Source organism: Carcharhinus amblyrhynchos, chromosome 17, assembly GCF_965287045.1.
Source record: "Carcharhinus amblyrhynchos chromosome 17, sCarAmb.v2.hapA, whole genome shotgun sequence".
NCBI lineage: Eukaryota > Metazoa > Chordata > Chondrichthyes > Carcharhiniformes > Carcharhinidae > Carcharhinus > Carcharhinus amblyrhynchos.
The window spans coordinates 6,405,236-6,421,859 of record NC_137340.1 but is presented as its reverse complement, the minus strand read 5'-3'; the positions used below and the strand labels follow the sequence as shown (position 1 = coordinate 6,421,859).

General features: G+C 44.0%; 1 protein-coding gene and 1 pseudogene across 1 annotated transcript in view; both read left to right on the top strand.

Moving 5' to 3' along the window:
- Positions 1 to 3,130: 3,130 nt before the first annotated feature.
- LOC145354597 (U2 spliceosomal RNA) lies at positions 3,131 to 3,273 on the top strand (annotated as a pseudogene).
- A 4,691-nt stretch (positions 3,274 to 7,964) lies between these two features.
- arid5b (AT-rich interaction domain 5B) overlaps positions 7,965 to 16,624 on the top strand; it is a 154,172-nt gene continuing 145,512 nt past the window's right edge. Inside the window, exons 1-2 of the mRNA XM_080205419.1 lie at positions 7,965 to 8,064; positions 8,343 to 8,597. Coding sequence (XP_080061545.1) covers positions 8,044 to 8,064; positions 8,343 to 8,597 — 276 coding nt within the window. The 5' untranslated portion in view covers positions 7,965 to 8,043. The remainder of the gene's footprint in view (positions 8,065 to 8,342; positions 8,598 to 16,624) is intronic.

The window sequence follows — 16,624 nt, the reverse complement described above, 5'->3', positions numbered from 1 at the left end:
CACCACCTCTTACCTTCAGATCATAACCACTCCCTGCCCCACTCCCTGCGGGAATGTGGAACTGAGCCACGACAGATCAGCCATGATCTTATTGAATGGCAGGGCAGGCTCGAAGGGCTAGGTGGCCTATTCCTGCTCCTTGTTCTTATGTTCTAATTGTATTTTTTCCTTGTGTCTCCTTCACTTTTTTTTGCAATTTCCTTAAGTCTCTGGTCGGTGACTCCTCTTCCACAAGAAACGATTTTACCAATTGGGCGGCACGGTAGCACAGTGGGTTCACACTGCTGCTTCAGAGCTCCAGGGTCCTGGGTTCGATTCCCAGCTCGGGTCACTGTCTGTGTGGAGTTTGCACATTCTCCTCGTGTCTGCGTGGGTTTCCTGTGGGTACTCCAGTTTCCTCCCACAGTCCAAAGATGTGCGGGTTAGGTTGATTGGCCATGCTAAGAAATTGCCCCTTAGTGTCCAGGGATGTGTAGGTTAGAGGGATTAGTGGGTATAATATGTAGGGATATGGGGGTAGGGCCTGGGTGGGATTGTGTTCGGTGTGGACTCGATGGGCCGAAAGGCCTCTTTCTGCACTGTAGGGTTCTATGATTTGCATTTACTCTTATTAAAACCCTTTATCATTGTGAACACTTCTATACCTTAACTCTCTACTCTGAGGACAATCCAAAGATTTTCCATTCTGTCTACGCACCTGAAGTTCCTCATCCCTGGTACCATTCTAGTAAATCTCCTTTGCCTCACCTCAAAGATGGCACGGTGTCAGTAATAGACCACTCCAGCAGGGGCCTAACGAGTGGTTTACAAATGTTTAGGGTAACAATGAAGATTTAGCATCAGGAGGGGGACATTTCTCTTGTGAATAAAGATTGCCGTGAATGCTTGGTGGCTGGGTAAGGCTTTACATTTCCAAAGCAGGAACAGAACTTGCCTGTTTAACGTGTGTAGGAGGTGGTGCTTTATCCCTGTCATAAACTGTAAATGCAAATCTTGAGTGGTTCCTGAATGTCAGCAATGCTCAAGGGCTGAATTAAAGTCCTGATCTCGCTGCCAACTTTTTGTTTTTATTCATATTAATGCATTATTATCCTCTCCAACCACTTTTTTCCCAAATGACATTTATACTAGTCGACAGTGGAAAGGCTAAAGATAATGAAATGTTGCCTAAATGCAATTAATATGGTAATAATAAGAGAGCTGAGGTAATGGGCTATTATGTAATGTTGTACTTTCAGATCCACATGTGGTATTACTAGTTTTTCTTTCCTGGGTTTAGTTTCCCAGCAGCTGATTACAAGCAAGTTAACTTCATTGATGGACAGATTTCCTAGAGCAACACTGACGCTGACTCAGTTTTGTTATATTATCGGGCCTACTGATTTGTTGTGGCCTCTAAGCAAGTAAAGAAAACTTGCATTTATATAGCACCTTTCACGACCTGAGGCTGTCCCCACGGAGCTGACAGCCAAAGCAATACTTTTGCAGTGATGTCACTGGTGCAATTTAGGCAGGCAATTTGCAAGTTCCCAAAGGTTGTTTTGGAATGATTTATTTTTAATCTTGTAGCCGAGAGACCAATATTGGCAAGGATAAGGAAGAGGAGTTCCCCCAATGTCCTGCCCAATATTTATCCCTCAATCATTGTAAGACAAATGATCTTGCAGGATTTATTTCTGTTTGTAGGATTTTGCTGTCCACAAATTGACTGTTTCCGACACTACAAAAATGACTACATTTCAAAATGACTTTCCTGGCTGTAAAACACTTTGGGATGTCCTGAGGTCACGAAAGGTGCTATATAAATTCAGGGTCTTCTTTCCCTTCAGAAAATGGCAGTGGAGTTTCTTCTTTGAATCCCTGCGGTCCATGTGGTAAAACTGCTTCCAAAGTGCTGGAAGCTCGCGGGTTCCGGGAATTTGATCTGGCAACGGAGATTGAACAGATATAAATGCCCAAATCAGGATAGCGCGTGACTTGAAGGGAAACTTGGAGGAGTCCGTGCCTCTGCTGCCCTTGTCCTTCTGGGTGGTGGAGCTTGGGTGTTTGGCAGCTGCTGTTGAGGGAGGTTTGGCAAGGTTTTAAAACTGAATCATGGGGGTCACCCCAACATGGCTATCCTTACAAACAGAAATGACTCTCCAGGCACAGAACAGGGAGCCACATCTTCATAATTCAAAGTGTATTGCATGTTTCAAATAATCAAGTGTGAAGAAATTTTTCCGCAAATGCACCTTTGACCACATGGCGATCAAGCAGTGGTCAGCGTGTAATGTCCTTGGGGCTCTGAGAGAAAAGGAGACGGTGGATCCTGTCGGGTGGTTCCCTGAGCAGACTGTCAGTGTCATCTGGCAGAACGCCTCATCACCAGAACTCACAAACAAGCACCAAGATCTGGCTTGGCTGGTGGTGAGGAGGGCACTCCCTGTCAGATCCTTTATGCACACTCGAGGTCTCAACATCACCGCACGCTGCCCTCGAAGTGGCTGCGGGGGCGATGAGACAGTCGCACACTTCCTTGTGGAATGTGCCTTTGCAAAGAAGGTCTGGAGTGAGATGCAGTGGTATTTTCTGAGGTTCATCCCGAGCAGCTCGGTGACGCAGGGCTCTGCTCTACAGGCTGTTTCCGGGGACGCACACCGAGACAAATATCAACTGCTGCTGGAGGGTCACCAACTCGGTGAAGGACACACTTCGGTCCGCCCGAAACTTGCTGATCTTCCAGCTGAAAGAACTGTCCTCAACCAAGTGTTGCAGACTGGCACATTCCAAGGTCCGGGACTACGTGCTGAGGGACGGGCTGAAGCTTGGGGCAGCCGCCGCAAAGGCACAACGGGGAAAGGCCACACCGTAAGGCCTTTTAACGGAGGCAGACCGAGGGCCCGGGAACTGCAGAACACCCTCGGCCTGCGTGACTGTGTGCCAACCTGAGAAATAACGGCACACGGTAAAATCTGAGGCATGGATGTAGTTTTAAGTTTTGAAATGAAATGGCTGTAATTTTGCAAAGGACTGTAAAAATGTTTTTTTTCTGCACTGTTGGCAATTTTTAGACATGTAGGTTTGCAATGGTTTAATTGAGTTTTTTTATGAATAAAGTATATTTTTGAAATTAAAAAAAAGCTGAAATATCGCTTCTTGGCCTTTTGGCTAAGATCAAGTGTAGTATTGATGTGCTGTACTTAGTTGAAGTCATTAGGTTACATTTCAGCTTCATTTGAAGCAATTTTTAAAAGTTGCATCTCAGCCTTTTGGCTAAGATGCAAATGAGATCAAGCCTTGGAGGAGCAGCTACACCTACTCCAATCAGCTTGGATCATGCAGATCAAGCCCAAGATCGGAGGTGAGAGTCCTGCCTTGTCAGCTTGGATCGGGAATGTCCCAACTTGTTGGGACTCTGAATTGGATTTAATTTGATTTGATTGGATTGGAGTAAAGTTTAAAAAAACACTTTTGTTCTTCAAAATAACACAATTAAACCTCTATTATTATTGGACATAGGGACTTGATGGGCCAAATGGCCTCCTTCTGTACTGTAGGGATTCTATTTATAATGAAATATAAAAATAGAGAGTGAACTGACTGAATTACACCTGCATGACCTGGTTTATTATACCTTATCCTTACACACTGTTTCCCTCAAAGACTATGCATGGTCAAACTGATTTCTAGTGTGTCCTGTCACATCAGATAATGTACATAATATATTACACAACTCAACTTGTGGTGGTGTTGCTACATTTAATCTAATTTATGTGCCAGTATGGTAAAAATACACAGGGTGGTGTTGGGGGGGGGGGGATTAATTAATTAATTAAGCAATGTTGTTAGTCGCAGCAACTAAGCAGGCCCAGGGGAGTCTGAACATGAGAGCAGTGTTACGGTGCAATAAAATGGAGCAGGGTGGGACCTTGGCCACAACTGTAAATTCGATTGGGCTGTGAAAAAGGATAGCAGTAGACAATGAGAATGAGGTTGTGGCATGGCTGGAATCACAGAATAAGGCCCAAAGGGGGACCAGCCTGAAAGGACAGCACCAACAGCAGAGGCTGAGGTCCAACGGAGATTAAAGGGCAAAAACCTGTTGGGGAAAATTAAGTGAATTGGACAGGACTACGACCCGAGGGACAAATAAAATTCAGAACAAACGCAAACAAGAACTTAAAGCAGAAAAATTGATAAATCTTAATTAAAGTGTAAAATTAATGCCAAAATATTTACGTTCAAGTTTATTTACTAGTGTCACAGGTAGGCTTACATTAACACAGCAATGAAGTTACTACGAAAATCCCCCAGTCACCACATTCCGGCGCCAGTTCAAGTTACACTGAGGGAGAATTTAGCATGTCCAATGCACCTAACCAGCAGGTCTTTCGGAGTTAAGGGAGGAAACCCACGCAGGCAGTGGGAGAATGTGCAGACTCCGCACAGACAGTGACCCAAACCAGGAATCAAACTCGGGTCCCTGGCACTGAGAGGCAGCAGTGCCAACCATTGTGCCACCGGTTTGGATTTTGATGGGCTTCCAGAAGTCTAAGAAGGATACAGTGGCAGCTAGGAGGTGGAAACAGTGCCACTTACTGGGCAATGGTCTGGAACTACACTGTGACTGACCATTGTTGACATGAGAAATAGTCCACAATAAATGTTTAGACAGGTAAGTGTACTCAACGCTTGTGACAACAGAAAGGTTTATGGATGGGAAGTGGACCTTATAGGCAATATAAAAAGAATGAACTGGTAAATAAGTTTTTTTTATATATACAGACAAGGCAGCGAACAGATTTGAGACTTGAGAAACAGCTCCACAGTTCTCCCTGCTGGCTGAGGCTGCAATTCACTCTTCGCCATTCTAATTGTTTGCATAAGCAGTTTCAATGTGAAATGTTGACAAGGCAGGGATAAAATTAGAGACAACTGATTGTTAGGAAGTATAGACATGCATAAGATTTTAATAACATGTAATATAGTAAAAAGCGCGCACAATTACATATATCAAAAGTGAAATGTACAACAAAAGAGCCGGGCCAAAAGAAAATAGCTTAATGTTTGCTCCACCCACAGGACAAGTTTAAATCATTGTTAATTCTGCAATACACATCACTGGTCACGAGGACACTTGGTAATTTTTTGCACATGACTGCTTGTCTTTTGAAGTTTCGACAGCAGTTAAAAAATAAATTTAATTGTGGCTAAATTCTGCAGCCGATAAACGATCGGATTGGCACCGCTCGCTGCAGTCTGCGATCAAACACTCAGCTAAAAATAAAGCAGCAGCCAAAACATCTTGATATTTAATGAATCGCCAAGAGAGGCTGATGGAGATGTACATTGCCAAATCCCAGTAATCTGTTCCTAAACTGGATCTGCCTTGATGCAGCACAGCAGCAACAGTGATAACTATTTTTTTACTGTCACCCCCCCCTCCCGTAATTAACAAATTGGAGAGGGGGAAAAAATGCCCCCTTTTTTTTAAAAGATTGTAAATTTCAGTTCCTCAGTCCCACTTGCACCAAATCAAATTTGCATTTTGGCTGAGTTTATTCCACGTCCAATTTTTTTTGGCGTGTTTTTCGTAATGTTTGAAATTACAGACTTGTGATCTTTTTAAATAAACTTCTGATTATCCCCCCCCCCTCTCTCTCTTGCTGCCTGCATTCGCCCCAGGGCGGATCTCTGCACATTACTGTAAAAATAAAGTCCAATCCAAAACAGGACAAAAATTCCCTCCCACCAAAAACACGCACAAATGTGAAGGTCATCACTGCTTGTTGATATATGGAGCCGCAGTGAAATAACTCTCCAGTTTTTTTCTGCGTATAAAAGAAACATGAAATTAAACAAGGGGGGAGGGAAGGAGGTATATATGCTTGTGAAAGCTTTTCCGCTCGGCTTGTGTATATATATATATATATTAATATCGCTCTGCTTTCGTGGTACACAAATAGACTGCAACATACAGCCGCTATTTCTGATCCAAGCCGCTGAGTTGTATTTTGCTGCAGTTACAGTACAGGATTTTTACATCTCCCATTTAAAGGACCCGAGCCCGGCTCCTCCCTCCCTGTTCCATTGCTCTAGAGAAATTGCAATGAATTATTAACCGAATGCTACAGCGAGTCAAGGTTACCCAAATCTAACGCAAGGCATTTACACGTGTGGAATTAGGGATGTTAAAAAATAAAGGAGTTGGGGACTTGTGGGGGGGGGGGGGGAATGTTGCCCAGGGGTAAATGTGGATGGAAAGCTGAAGACACCCACCTTCCCCAGTATGCACCCCAACACTGGCAGCACCCGCAGCCATGCAATGTAATGCAGTGCAGCCGAGAGAGGCAGCAGCTGAGCAATGCAATGCAATGCAGCCGGGAGAGGCAGCAGCTGAGCAATGCAGTGCAATGCAGCCGGGACAGGCAGCAGCTGAGCAATGCAATGCAGCCGGGACAGGCAGCAGCTGAGCAATGCAATGCAGCCGGGACAGGCAGCAGCTGAGCAATGCAATGCAGCCGGGACAGGCAGCAGCTGAGCAATGCAATGCAGCCGGGACAGGCAGCAGCTGAGCAATGCAGTGCAGCCGGGAGAGGCAGCAGCTGAGCAATGCAATGCAGCCGGGAGAGGCAGCAGCTGAGCAATGCAATGCAGCCGGGAGATGCAGCAGCTGAGCAATGCAATGCAGCCGGGACAGGCAGCAGCTGAGCAATGCAATGCAGCCGGGACAGGCAGCAGCTGAGCAATGCAGTGCAGCCGGGAGATGCAGCAGCTGAGCAATGCAATGCAGCCGGGAGAGGCAGCAGCTGAGCAATGCAGTGCAGCCGGGAGATGCAGCAGCTGAGCAATGCAATGCAGCCGGTACAGGCAGCAGCTGAGCAATGCAGTGCAGTGCAGCCGGGAGATGCAGCAGCTGAGCAATGCAATGCAGCCGGGAGAGGCAGCAGCTGAGCAATGCAGTGCAGCCGGGACAGGCAGCAGCTGAGCAATGCAATGCAGCCGGGACAGGCAGCAGCTGAGCAATGCAGTGCAGTGGGGAGAGGCAGCAGCTGAGGAATGCAGCCGAGAGCGGAAGCGACAGAGCAATGCAGTCGGGAGAGGCAGCAGCTGAGCAATGCAGTCTGGAAAGGCAGCAGCTGAGCAATGCAATGCAGCCGGGACAGGCAGCAGCTGAGCAATGCAATGCAATCGGGACGGGCAGCAGCTGAGCAATGCAGTGCAATGCAGCCGGGAGAGGCGGCAGCTGAGCAATGCAGCCGGGAGAGACGGCAGCTGAGCAATGCAGTGCAGCCGGGAGAGGCAGCAGCTGAGCAATGCAATGCAGCCGGGACGGGCAGCAGAGGGAAAAGCAATGCACAGGAAGATCCCACGCAGCACTCCGGGAGCTGGGGACTCTGACCCTCCTGATAATTTCCCCATGGGTGCGCTCACTTTCCCTGTTTCTTGCAAACGGCTCTCTGAGAAGAGAGCGGACGAGTGCGCGCTCCCGTGCGTGCGCGCCCCCGGCGCCGCTGCGGGAACTTCCCCCCCGCACTCCGCGGGTACGCGCTGACGTCAGGCTGCAGGTCCTGGCAGGACGGTAGAGCCTTTGGAGAGACTGGGGCTGGTTAAACAGCTTCCCCCCCCCCCGCCTTTTCCCTTGCACCCTGACTGGGGTTGGGTGGGGGTCCTTACTCACTCAGTGACAGCCTGAGCTGGCTGCGTTGCAGACCACCCTCCCAATACCCGGCTTAAGCAGAGTGGCAACTCACTTTGCAAAAAACAAAATCAATAAAAAAAATTAAACAGGAGGACTTTCAAGGATTTTTTTGTTGCAGTTTAACAGAGAGGTGTTGGGGGGGAGGCAGGTTGGAAAGTAGAGGTGGGGGGGAGATTGCAGAGATGGGCTGCAGAGGGTGGGGGTTGTAGAGTTGTTGGGGGGGGGGGGGGTGGGGAGATGAGTTGAGATCTTGCAGCATCTCTGTGAGAGCTCCTTGCAGCTAGCTGCCAGGACCTGGCACATTCATTCAAGCCAAGTTTAGGAGCGGAATGTCCATTTCAATCAAATGAACAGGCGATATGGAGCCGGACTCTGTCAAGGTATTAAACTGCTTTCTGCTATTTCTGTACCACTGGCCTCCCAAAACAAAACCCCAACTCCAACTGCCTCCCTTCTCATCCACTTGTCAATAAGGTGTTAAAAGTTTTTTAAAAAATAATTGAAAAACTGACCCCAAACTTCAGAAATTGTTCCAAAAACATATTTTGGGTTGTTCAAGAGCAAATCTTTCTCCAGAGTCCATCTCTCTCTCTCTTTAAAAAAATTATTAATTGTGTTTTTTTTGTAATTTTTTTTCTCTCTCTCTCTTCCCCTGCAGTGGGTCGGTTCTCCGTGCGGTTTACACGGAGCCTACATTTTCTACAAAGCTTTCAAATTCCGTCTTGAAGGCAGATCAAGAATCCTCTCCCTCGGAGACTTTTTCTTTGTACGATGTAAGCCAGGGGCTCCGATTTGCATAGCAGAGCTCCAGCTGTTGTGGGAAGAGAGAAACAACAAGCAACTACTGTCTAGTTCCAAGCTGTACTTTCTCCCAGAAGATACCCCCGAAGGAAGGTCGGTCGGCCACGGAGAGGTGATGACCCATTGTCTCTGATTCACTTGTTAATAATATCTGTTACATCAAAATGTCTTTTTTATTATTATTAAAATAGGTGTTGCTTGTTTTGCGAAATAAGAGCTGTGTACTTTGATAGATCAGCGTTTACATGAAGCTCTGGGTAAATATTTACAGAAATGTTTGCAGACTGTAAAAACTAGGGGATTTATTAGCATGTCCCCCCCCTTGTTGTTGGGCTATGTTGGGGTGGGTGGGGGGGAGGAACAATGTGATTAAAAATATTTAGCTTGTACTACAGGGCGGAAATTACGAAACGAGGATTAGATCAAAGGCATTCTATGAAGGCGTGTAACTGGGTGAAAAGGGACAGGTAGAGAATAATACTCAAAAGCCCCAATGGATGTCTTTACACCAGCACTGCCGTACAGCAGAGGCAGATGGATTTGTTTTTCTTGGGGATTGTCAGCATGTTATTTTTTTACAGTAATGAAACCCCTTCTTTCCATGTAAACATCCAAACGAGAGAGCGAAAAAAAAGCTGTTAGCGTGCCAAGAAAACCAGCCTCTCTCAATTTTCCGTGCAATGACGCAAATCTTTAAATAACTTTTCATTATTTGAAAAAAAATCGAAATCGGATTCGGTTACCATATAAATACATTAAAAAGACCAGCGGGGAGAGTCTGGATTGGTCTGTGCTCTGTAATGAGTGTGCAAATCGATGATGGATAGTTATGCATTGAAAGTTCTGGGTTTTTTTTTAATGGGAGATGTAAACAGCCTTGCGTTTTTTTTCAAAATATTTTTTCAAAGATCTGCATTTTGCAGAATACCGAGACGGGATGAGAGCAATGCAATTCGGTGTATTGCATTGTAAACACTGGAGACACATCTGAAAACACCTCCTGTGTGTACGCTGCAGTCTAATTGTGCATTCTAAAAGGCTAGCCGTGTCAAATTACCCTTTTTAAAATATCTGCAACAGGTTTAGAAGCAGTTAAATCCTCATATCAGTCCTTTTGTTGCTTTTTTTTTGCTCCTATTAAGGGGAAAGACTTTGTAACTAAGCTCGATACTATTTAATTTCTGATTGTATCCAACCTCTTTTTTTTCGCGGTAGGTAATTATTAGATACTCGTGACTTTTCTCAAGTTCTGTAATCCCCCCCCCCCCCTAACTTTACATGTGCTTTTCTCTCTCTCATTATTTGTTTTTAGGAATTGATGAGTTGTTGCGGTTTAGTGATTTAGAAAACAGAATCAAATAACTATCACAGATCCCTCCAGCCCTCCTCCTCCTCCCCCCCCCCCCCGTGCTAAGCAGCTGAAAACTATTATGGTGCAGTCTGGAACATCTTTACCAATGCCGCAAGTTATTTTTTATATTTATTTGTCCCTCCCTCACTAAAGGCAGCGACCAAGAAGCTCTCAAAGTAGCTTTCTCAATGATAATTGCGTTTATTCACCTAAATAAACTCAAGGAAGTCGCTCTGTGACCTTCAATCGATTGGAAACATTGCCCAACTGTTGGATTTATATACAAGTGTGTATCCACAGTGTGTGTGTGATTCCATGGTGTGTGTGTGCGCGCGCGATTACTTGTGTTTGTGTTGTGTACATTGCGATGAAAATTGCAATTTCTGATACTTGAGTCAAGGAATGTAACTGTTTGTTAATGATTAGCTTCCAGTTAATATTGCCCGGAAACTCCTCAATTATCTGCTGGGGTTGTGCTGCGAGCTGCATTATGACTCCCACGGCCAGAACATTACATGTATGCAAATAGTTTGTGTACTTCACACAGCAAGGCTAGAAGCAGGTTGTAGTTTCCAGATGCTGTGTAACTTCACGCCAGCTGATGTCATTTCCCTTCTGGCCAGAGTTAGTCATTCATTAGCAAAGAGAACAGGAGCAGCAACAAGCTCACTCACTCACACACACACACACTCACTCACCCTGAAGCTGGCGCAGCGCCCAGAGAAACTCTCACCAACATCCACTCAGGCCGGGGACCAGAGAGACTCCCATTAATAAATACGCCGAGGAGCAGTTGTCACACATGGGTCGATGCACTGTCTACACATGGATTCTTGACAGGGGTTGCTAGCATTCGCCTGTTGTACCCTCCTTCCTATTGCACCAACCCTCTTGCCTAGGAACGGAAATTACAAGCTAATTGCCCAGTCATTGCAAGCCAATTTCGAAATTTATATAAAAAACCCCCCAAAGGAAATCAGTTGCAACTGTAAATACCAATTTCCAAAATGTGTTGCCAAATTTTCTGTTCACTTAATATCTTGAGTAAAAACATAGTTGCAGTCCCATTAAGACTAATGGATTGAAAATAATTTATTTTTTCAAAAGCAATTTCTCCATTATGCGCACAGGTGTTGTCACTGCATCTGCAGCATGGCGTGTCTGGATGTACAATTTTAATTCTAAATTTAGTATTCTGATTTGACTTGATTTATTATTGACACATGTATTGAGTGAAAAGTATTGTTTCTTGCGTGCTACACAAAGCATACCTTGCGTAGCGAAGGGGAGAGAGTGCAGAAAAAAGTTAGAGTAAAGTCTTAGAAGCATTGAACGAGAGTAAAAGATTGAATTAGAGGTTACGCTGGGCACAACTTGCAAGAAGTCACCACCCTCTGGTGCCACCTTGCATAGATCCTGGCATTTGGATTCCTTTAGGATCCCTTTTTGCAGATATGGTTTGAAGGTATGTGTAAATCAAACAGGAGGAAAAGACCATTGATGACATGGGTCTGATCTTAGTATCTTGCCAGATATTCCACATCATCCAGGGCAGCACGGTAGCACAGTGGTTAGCACTGCCGCCTGACAGCTCCAGGGTCCTGGGTTCGATTCCCAGCTCGGGTCACTGTCTGTGTGGAGTTTGCACATTCTCCTTGTGTCTGTGTGGGTTTCCTCCCACAGTCCAAAGATGTGTGGGTTAGGTTGATTGGCCATGCTAAGAAATTGCCCCTTAGTGTCCAGGGATGCGTAGGTTAGAGGGATTAGTGGGTGGGATATGGGGGTAGGGCCTGGGTGGGATTGTGTTCGGTGCAGACTCGATGGGCCAAACCCTGCACTGTAGGGTTCTATGATTCTATGATCCAAGGATCTATCACCTCTGAGACAAATCCTGCAAGATGTGATCTCCCACTGAAAGCTGAAAGGCTGTGGTGACATTGGTCAGATTTTTAGGAAGTGATGTACTCAGTAGGAAGAGTGGGTGGGGCGTGGGTGGTCGGGGAATACTTCCACATTTCAGGTGCACATCTGCAGAAACTGAATCAGTCGTAGCTTTCAAATGGAAATGGGGTATGTGTTTGGAAAATGGGGGAAAAAAATTGGAGATCTATCAGAGTGAGAGGAAGATCGCGAATACTGGTAAAGTTTCAGTCGCCTTGCTTAAAGAAGGACATACTTGTATTGGAAGCAATTCAGAGGAGATTTATGGTGCTAATTCGTGGGATGAGGACTTGATGCCTTAGTAGAAAAAGTTTGGCCTCATTGGAGTTTAGAAGAGTTGAAATGTAATCTTATTGAAAGGTGTAAGGTCCTGAAAGGGTCTGATGGGGTGGATGCTGAGAATCTCACAGGGGGAATCTGGAATTGGGGGGGGCCACAGTTTCAAAGTAAAGGGTCTCTTAATTAAGACGGCAGTGAGGGGGAATTTATTTTCTGAGGGTTGTTGCTGTTTGGAATTCTCTGCCACAGAAAAGGCTGGGTCATCGAATATATCCAAAGTAGAGATGGATTTTACAGCCAGAAATGTGGCCTTAAAGCAGCAGTCAGATTGGCCATGATCTTATAGAATGGCAGAGCAGGTTTGAGGCGCTGAATGGCCTACTGCCTCCCAATTCTTACGTTTTTATGAGTGATACTAAATGGGTCGATCTTTCAAAGAGCCAGCACGGGCATAGCAGGCTGAATGGACTTGGTGCTCTGCGGCAGCTAGATGCATATGCTTCTCTGTACTTGCTCACAGTTTCTTAATCAGGCTATTTTTCATTGAAAAATTGCCTAAACTCTAATCTACCTTTTTAATGCTGTGCTTTGAATCATGAGATGCTAATTGTGTCTGCATATTAAATCTGGTATAAATATTCAGTATTCATAAAGGAAAATTATTCCAGCAAAGCTGAATAAATTGTAGTTCATCTTCACTGTACAGTATATTAATGTCACACTCCCCAGAGGGGATCAAATCTAATGAATACAGTTATGCAAATCTGAAATACAGTATGGTATATTTTTGGCAGTATTTTTTCCAAGTTTTGCATTTCTTACAATCATAAGCACTGTTCTGATACTGAGAGCATTATTGTTTTTTTTTCATTTTATATACCAATTATTTGAATAATGTGAGCTGCTTTGAATACAGTAATAGGAAAACGGCAATATCCTTTACCCCCAAGAGTCACTTGTCTATTTCTGAATTCAAATTTAGCAGGCAGAGTTGCCTGCTTGATGAGGCTGTTAAAGTGGGTCACTGAAGGCAGTAACTGAAGATATGTTTTTAACAACGTTTAAATAAGATATAGTATCACCTGTAACATCATTTAAAATAAAGGGCCATATCGTGAGGTTTAATGTTTACAAACAGCCCTGTAGAAAGGACCAGGAAAATAAAAGCCGCAGAATGTAATTTAACATTTGTAAAAATGCACTTGTGTAATTTTAGAGGCTTTAAAAGTTGTTTTCCGCAAAAAAAATAATGATTGTTTGTTCAGGAAGATGGGGGAGAGGGAAAAATACCTTAACTTCAGTGCCAAGCGTCTGACTGTTTTAAGTTACCAAATACTCATAAAGCATTCCGCCCTCATAGCATTGTGAATTGACTAGCAGAGCTTTAATTAGTTTGTGCAGTTCTTTGCTAACTTTAACTGTGAAATGACTGGGTTGCAAAGGTTACACAGTGTTCTCTTAAGAGTGCAAGATTTTACAGAAGATCAGTTCAAGTTTCCTTTGGCACTGATCCAGGGTGTATTGAGTGCTCTGGCCTGTTTTCATGCTTTGTTTGTAAAGGTGCAAGGATTATATAGGTGGTCAGTGCAAGTTTTGATACCTTCCAGTTTTCAGTTCCTCTTAGCTGCACTGACCAGCGTTGGAATGCAGCACTGATGAGTTGCTAAGCTAATCAAAATAAGTTGTAAACAAGGATCCACATGACTTGAGTGCCAAGCATTAGCATGCATCTGTTGCAGAGCAGTCCAAGGGGATAACTAAAGACTGCCAGTGTAGGGGCTTTCCAAATCTCATGACCCACATTTGAGTCTTCTGCCCCAGAGCTCCTGCCCTCGAAGGCCAGATAACTCAGTGCTCGTCTGGCTGAAGTTTTTCTGGAGGTTTAGAAAGGACTGGTGGAAAAATCCTGGGTCGCAGACACCGAGTTCAGTTAGTGCCAGCAACTCGAGATAGACGCAGGTTAATGAGGGTAGGGATTTAAACATGACATTTGTGACCCTGAGGTCCCTTGGCATGTAGCTCAGAAAGGTTGGTGGTGCTCACTGTTCCCGAGCACTCGAGTTACAAGAAGTGGAGCCACTACGCTGGCTGACACATGGGTACCCGCATAATAAAGGGTACACAATGGGCTGAATGGCCTCTTGTGTTGTACAATACCATAGACTATGCAATCAAGTGGCACTGAAAATATGCCAAGATCTTCCAGTGATCGAGTGGATAAAGACACCCATCTCAAGTTGTTGTTTTTGATTTCTCCACCAACCCTTTGCAAACTCCAGAGTGCAGAATCACTGCTTCACTTTGTGCTAGCCCCCCAGCAAAGGACCACTGATGGTCTGGAGTTCTGGGCTTCGCCAGCAATTATCAGAGGCATGTGCCTGGATATTGAGTGAGAATAGGGGTGGGCTGAGTGCTGATGCCTGCTGCAGTTGAATAGTAGGCGGCTGCTCATTGTGATTACATAGCACCTTCCACAACCATTGTAAAAACAAAGGTTAAAGAGATTGCTTGATATGACGGATGGTTCAAAAGCAGAATCATGGTGTCCCTACAATGCAGAAAGAGGCCATTCAGCCCATCAAGTTTGCTCTGACAACAGTACCACCCAGGCCCTATCCCCTTAACCCCATGTAGTTACCTTTTACACTATAGGGCAATTTAGCATGGCCTAACCCGTACATCTTTGGACTGTGAGAGGAAACTGGAGCACCTGGAGGAAACCCATGCAGACACAGGGAGAATGTGCAAACTCTACACAGACAGTGACCCAAGGCTGGGAATTGAACCTGGGTCCCTGGCACTGTGAGACAGCAGTGCTACCCACTGTGCCAATCAAGCATTGCCAAAATACATTTTGCTTTATTTCGTGAAAGCATCTTAAAAGATAGAACAGCAGTTTACCACAAGTGTGTAATTTTCAGGTAATCAGATTCCAGGAAACTTTGCATGTCACTAAAATGCCAGTAAACTTTTATAATGTCACTTACAGTTAGCAGTAACATTGCATGCAGCCATCCATATTATAATGTTAGTGAATGTATGGCTTGGCCTGTTCAACTCTTTGATAAACCAGCTCGCAAAAAAAGAAAGAAAATCTTATACCTTTCACAACCTCCGAATTTCACAAACCGCTAGGCAACTAATTAACTACTTTTGAAGTGCAGTTACTGTTCCAAGATGGAAAATGATGAATGTAATTTGAATAAGAGGTACCATCTGGAGAGCATTGTGGACAAGAAAAGAAAAAGCGACTATAAATATATTTTAATACAGTTTGTTGCTGCCTTTTGCTAAAATTGCTACGGTTTCAGATGTAGCATTTCTTTAATGCTAGGGTGCAGTCTGGTGTTACGACTTATCAGCCAATTATGGTCCCATAATTGAAGCTAGTGCAATTCAGTTGGTGCTGACACATCGTATGATCACTCATAAAATGAGTTCAAAATGCATATGCCATTATATTATTTGCTGGGCTTCCTAATGTTAAAAAGTTTAACATTGATTTATAGCATTCCTTCGCTGTGCTTTCTTTACTAATTGATTTTAGAACAGGAATAACATTGCAAATCGAAGTTTATTTTTGAGAATATGAATTACTAGATAGCCTCTTTACATAAAGGCTTTACTCATTCCTGTAGGCATCATTTTTCATACTGCTGGGTCAGTAATTCAATAGACAGCGAAGCAGGTGTACTAATCTGTTTTGACCTGAGGAATTCTTTCTCTGACCTCATGAAGCAACAGACTGAAACATTCTCAGCATGACAGATTTTCTTTCTTTTGCGAGCTGCTTTATCAAAGGGTTGAACAGACCAAACCATACATTAACTAACATTATTATATGGATGGGTGCATACAATTTCACCGCTAACTGTAAGCGACATTCTATCGTAAAGTTTACTGGCATTTTTAGTGACATGCAAAAGTTTCCTGTAACATGATTACCTGAAAATTATACACTTGCGCTAAACTATTACTACTTTTCTATCTTTTAAGACTAGTCTTAGATGTTTTCACTAAATAAAGCAAAATGCATTTTGGCAATCTTTTGATTCTGCTTTTGTACAGTCTATTATATCAAGCGATCTCCTTAACCTTTGTTCTTGAGATTTACAGGCGCTAATAAATCTTTATGTGCTGCTACATTTGTTTCCTTTGTATCCGGGGACTTTTTTTTATATATAGTAAGATGTTTCAATCTAATATGTGGAAAAAAAAGTAACTTGGCTTCAGGCATAAAGTACGACACAGCTCGAATCTTTACTCAGTCTCTAAGCCCACTGTTAAAAATTGTATTTGGAAAAGCATCTGGAAACTCTGGCATGAAAGTTGATTTGATGAACTTGGGGAAGTGATTGTTTTCACATTCTCATATTACAAGCATTTCTGCCTACACAGCCAGCAGATGTGTTCATCAAGGCAGTAAAGTATGGAACAGAATTCAAACAAATCACCCAGCAACAGAAGGTTCAAAATGGATAACAAAACCTGAAAAAAATGCCTTTCATGTTTGACACGGTTTCCTGTACTCTGGCTTTATGTCGCAAATCTTATTTCTGCAAACTAAT